Source organism: Antrostomus carolinensis, unplaced genomic scaffold (genome assembly GCF_000700745.2).
Source record: "Antrostomus carolinensis isolate BGI_N321 unplaced genomic scaffold, ASM70074v2 scaffold17647, whole genome shotgun sequence".
Classification (NCBI taxonomy): domain Eukaryota; kingdom Metazoa; phylum Chordata; class Aves; order Caprimulgiformes; family Caprimulgidae; genus Antrostomus; species Antrostomus carolinensis.
Window position 1 is genome coordinate 32,201 of NW_010325509.1, and position 5,752 is coordinate 37,952.

Consider the following 5,752-nt stretch of genomic DNA (forward strand, 5'->3'; position numbering starts at 1 on the left):
GGAAGACAGACAGGTATGGAAGAAGCCTCTAATTTAGCAAGCCAGGTCTGCCTTCAGAGAATTTGGTCCTTCTGTCTGAACAGAGACTACAAATTCACTTCTCAACCCTTGAGATGCCTCTGTTTGAAACCTCAATCTCTGCTCCACTAATATGTTGAACAGTTGGCAGCAGTGGCTCTACCACATGCATGACAGTACTGCTGCATCCATGCATAGAGCACAAAAGACCGTCACCAGGGTCTCTGTCTGAAAACTTACTCCTGTTGCATTCATGACCTGGTGCCAGTGTCTCTCTCTGACTGCAGGATTTTGCAACTCCACTATTGCCCTCAGTGATGGCATCAGGTTCTTCAGCTTTAACTCCAAGCCTCTAAATGCATTCCAGGAATGAACTTCTTTATCCAAAGACCACATTTCCTAGGAATAAGATTAAAATAATTGCATAAATTACTTGCTATTAACAGCCACCTTGTCGTTAACTTTAAGAAAAATTAGGAGGTTTGTCAGAAAGCTCTACTTTCCTGTTTCATGTGCAGATGTGTGGGATGGTTGTAGTTAGCATAAGACTAGGGAAGATTCTATTCGGGTCATTGGTTTATGCAGCAGATAAAGCAAAGGCTCTGGAAATGTATTTACCAGTATGGCACTTAAAGTAATGGAACTGTATTAACACTATATTTACACATTGATTTTATTATTACAGTTGGATCAGAGCCATTTGCTTTACCACAGCCCTGATGATTTAACTCTAATTTTCTTATTAATTATTTCACTGCAGACAAAAATATCTATAAATTTAATACATTCAAAACCATCTTTCAGAGGGGTAAGGGGGACTCATGCACACTGGAGCGTGATGAACATGACACAAGTGATCAGCATCTTCTCTGTTTCATGACCTGGCATATGTGCCACAGTGAATGACACAGAAGCAGAAGGAGAATGCAGTTCTCTCAACTCTGTCCTCTCTTTTACCACCCCTATCACAGCATGACAACCCCCAGTATCAGAACTGGCTATGTGGAGTCCATAATTTTGAAGCAATTTAAGTCAAGACATCTGCTTTAAGTCTGATTCTTCTCTTAAAGCACTACTAATTGGGCATGCAAGGAAACCTATTTATTTCTGAATGAAATAGACATGTAAAGAAGAAGAAACTTCATACCCATTGGGTTCAAGACTTTCTTCCTTCCATACTCAACAACTATACTGTCTATGAATCAGAACTATTCCTTAAGTGTCCCGCAAATAATCTGGGGGCCTTTGTTGCTATTTTTGCTTTATACTTCCCTTGTCCCACTGGAACTGTCTTCTGCAGAGCTACTATCAACAAAACATTGTGAATACTTCAAGCAAAGAAAGTGCTCTTCCTTTAAAAATGAGCATCTTTGCTGCAACTCCCAACACTCTGGAGCTACGTCTAAGAGATAAACCTCTGCAAACTCCATCTATGTCTAAAAATAGCGACTTTCATCTGGTGGACCCTGTCATAAAAACCCATCTTCTTCATTCTTTCACACAGTGCCTCTATTCAGAGAAGTGCTGGCATGGTTTTAACATGTACCTCCACAGGATCTGGAAACTTATTCAGAAGAACAAAGTTTTACAGAAAAGTCCCCAAAACAAAACATGTTACAGAACATTTAGTTTGGACATGAGTAACAAATCCACTGAAACATCAAAGTGGGTGGGAAGAGTGAGGACGGGGTGGCACCGAGACAGATAAATTGCAGAAAGAGACAACTACAGAACCTGCCTTGGCAAACCTTCTGAGCTCCACATCCATCTGTTCCACATTAATCTGCCTCCAATGGATTTTAGTCCAATGCTGCTCTGAAACAGAAAGTACAGATAAAAGTGTCAACAACATTTGGTAAAGACAAGCTTCTGCTATATAATAGATAAATGGACACAGGGGGGAAAGCTCATCACATGCAATGACTCCTGGACCTCATTTTTTCCAACTCAACACCACCACTACCTAGAAAGCATACAAAATAATCCATATTCTCAAATTTCAACCCAAAAGCCAAGCATTTAAACAGTTTCATACTTCAGTTTCTGACAGGTATACGTACATACCCTTCTTGTGCTATTAAACACACACCTATATCTACTGATAATATACAGGTGGACCTGGGAGGTGTGGTAGAAACTGCCCTGCACCCCCTCCTGGCAATACAAATACTAGGTAAACAATTATGGAAAGAAAATCTAGTACATATATTTCACCCTTGCCTACGAAAAACAACTTCTTGAGGTAAACAGAACTTTACAAGCCTGATTTCCCATACAGGTCTGTACACTGACTATTCTGGACTCTTGCTTCTGGCATTCTACAGCTTTAATGGACAATCCTCAGTTCTGAGGTGGAATTTTCTGGCTTTCTGAATTTTTACTCCATTATTTTAATTATTCAAGCAAGTTATTTGTATTTAAAAAGCTCAAGCTGAAACTACAAAGGCTGTTTTGCTTTGGGATTATCTTGAAACTGGTTAACTTCAGAACAGAGATATTTTAACTCTGAGTAACCTAAAACACAGCAACTATAATTAAAAAAAAAAAAAAAAAAAAAAAAAAAAAAAGAATATGAAAATCTTCAGTACTTTTAACTTTTTATTTCTAATTAAAACTACAAAAACATCTAGGATCAAATTTAAAGTATAACATTCATAATATATTCTAATCTTAGAATTAATTTTTAAAAAAATCTTACATTAATATAAACACTAATATCCCAAACTTTCTTAAGCAACTGCACTTCTTTTCTACATTGTTTCATTTGCTTGCAGTCTGGAATAGATACTTCAAATAGTTTTGCAGATTCCTGCATTAGTAACACTTCTTTTTCCAGCATCTTAAGCTCATGATTTGCCTCGACGAGGAAAAGAGCACTTTAATAAAGTACAGGTACAGGCTATATTGAGCTTACCTAAACCTGGCAGTGAAATCTATGGATTCCATATATATGATTCAACACAAGAAAAGCTGAGATCAATTATTGCAAAGAGGTTAAAAAGCTGCATTTTCATTGTCTCTCAAAGCACCCAGAAGGCATAAAAAGGGCTCTACATTGGAACCATAAAAAGAAAAGCTGCATAGAAACAGTTATTATACTCTTGCAATTAATTTCTTAAAGAATTTCTCCTTACTTTAAAGTTGTATAAATGTTAACAAAGTGTCTTCATGATGTTTTAAAAAGATCCACTAAATCTTCCACTTTAGACTACTGTATTCAAAAGCACATTATGCTGGCTTTTTAAAACAACATGAATAAAGAATATGAGCAAGTATTCTGAAACTTTTTATTTTATCAGTGAGCATATGCAACATTGGAAGAGAAACAAGAGGAAACCTAGATTTAGCGGTGCTAGAATTATACCAGCTTATTGAAAAATAAAACAAAGTGAAACAACCAAACCAAAACACAACCCACCCAAAAAATCCCCCAGAAACCCCAAAAACCAACAACCCTCCCCAAACCAAAAAATCCCAACACATAAGCCACAAATAATTTAGTATGTACATCAAAATATCATTAGATTTATAACTGTAAGATTACAAGCAAATACATTTTTCTGAGGTTCCCCATTACCTTGTCAAGATGAGCATATGCACTTTCTGCATCAAACTGAAAGGGGGCTTCCATTTTAAATCTTTCTCTGAATTCCATCTGCTTCTCCTGGTGAAACACAGGTAGTGACACCTGTCACTGATCATGTTCTCATTAAAAAATCAGAGATAAAAAAGACTGGTGACAGAATTCAACATACAACAAGTAAAGTGCATTTTCTTCTCATAACTGCAATCTCAGAGGCCTGAAGAGGCATTACTTTGTGCTTTACCGACACAGCTCTCTTCTTTACGGCACTCCATTTTTACAGGCAATTCCTATTTAACAGAGTAAAATTATCTTGGAGGGAAAATATGACACATGGCGGAAAAACATCAGTAAAATTGTATATTAACAGTGAGGATACTGCAAACACCTGCCTATGAATAAGAAATTATAGTGGAGCATTTATTTAATCATGAACTATGTCATAGTTTTTATTAGAATTTTTGTCAACTGGAAAATAATTAATTTTATAGATCACTGATAAACATAAACTACTTGAACTTAATAAAATCAGTTATTTTATGTATAATCACATAAAACTTCATTCAAAAATATATTGGGAATCTTCCACAGGGTAAAATAGAGAGCTCCACTCCTGCTGCTTTAACACATTTTCAAATATATAAAGCTGACCTGGAAATAGCTTTCTTTCTACAAATCTCCCCAAGTTCTCTAGAAAAAAACAGTCAGTAAACCACACACAAACATTTATCAGGATTGAAAAAACCCCAAACCAAAACAAACCTTGACAGGCTTTTTGTCTGTGTCAAAAGAAAGCACAAGAAAGAGAAGTATGAATCCAAGTCACGTCACAGTAACTAGAAAACTAGCTTCAGGTATACATCAGAAATTGTACATTTATTTTCCTAGTCAGCCCCTTGATCTGTTTTGGATCAGCTAGGCATAGAAATTACACTGTGGACTGGAAAACTCACTGCAATGGATGAAAAGTTTTCATTTGGATTAATTAGATTATCTGATTAAAAGCATTAGTTGAACTTCTATCCAATTCTATTTAGCACTATTTACAGTGTAGTGCATCTCCCAACACAGACCAGATAGAGGTCCCTCATCTGCAGGTGCTGATCTAAAGCCTTAGCTTGCTAAACTCTACTCTTAGTGTCAGCAGGGACCACTGCAGCTGTAGTGCTTTCTCACCTCTTCCTACCACTGAATTTTGTTTAATTCAGTTAATTCCCCCTCTTTCACTTGCCACCCAACACAATTATAGCTGGAACGGGTGTGGGGCAGCATATATACAGAAGCAAGTAGCTGAGATGTCTGAAAGACAGTATCACCTGACAGGCATCAAAGCCCAGCTTTTGTAACCGTCCTTGAACAGAGCCCGACTACTACTAACCGTGTTAAGGAGGGCGAAGCAACATAGAAACAAGAGTTTCCATATGGCTCAGCTCCTGGGAGGAGGCTTATGAAGGTGAACATGATTTGGTCAACAGTAAAAAAAACCAAACCAAAACCCACCCCAAAAATAGCAAAAAATAACTACAGACGTCATCAGAACAAAGTGTGACAGATGTAACAGATCTCTTTTTGAGCTAATTTTCCACCATTCACATAAAACAAATCTCTTAAAGAGCATAAGAAAATCTACCTGATTTTATTGCTGGCTTTTGAGAAGGAATGAGGAGAATTATTTTACATCCCTGAGATCAAATACTGCTATTTTAGGACCATATACACATATGTAAACATTAAATATTACTTTTGCTACAGTACCTCTAACTAGGCATAAAGTTCGCCTGGCATATTCTGTCCATAGCTTTCTAACAGTTCAACCACTTCTTTTAAAGGTTCAAAGAGTTCATCAGCAATTGTTGTCCTCTCTTTCACAGCCAAGAGATGGCCCATGATTTCTAACAGCATACAATAATTTCCCTCAGTCACCTCTCTTTGGAGTCCAGCATCTGTCACTTTTATAAATTCTTTTAAGTCAGTCAGACTACCAAAGAGAGAAAGTTGGGATTACAAACAGAGCAAACATTATTTACTAATAAACATGTAGTAACCCCTACTGGTACTTGTAGTGGCACTTATGCTGTTTTACAAAATAAATACTGTGGGGGGGAGGGGGAGGGGTGTGGTTTTTTGGTAGTGGGGGAAGGACCACCTTGT

The 5,752-nt window shown here is 37.1% G+C and overlaps 1 protein-coding gene across 1 annotated transcript in view; it reads right to left on the reverse strand.

Moving 5' to 3' along the window:
• LOC104527511 (dynein heavy chain 11, axonemal-like) overlaps positions 1-5,579 on the reverse strand; it is a gene marked incomplete at both ends in the record, with an annotated part of 26,477 nt that extends 20,898 nt beyond the window's left edge. The window contains 6 exon segments of the mRNA XM_029085783.1: positions 259-417; positions 1,757-1,828; positions 2,729-2,875; positions 3,596-3,682; positions 3,774-3,891; positions 5,343-5,579. Coding sequence (XP_028941616.1) covers positions 259-417; positions 1,757-1,828; positions 2,729-2,875; positions 3,596-3,682; positions 3,774-3,891; positions 5,343-5,579 — 820 coding nt within the window.
• Between the last annotated feature and the right edge of the window lie 173 nt (positions 5,580-5,752).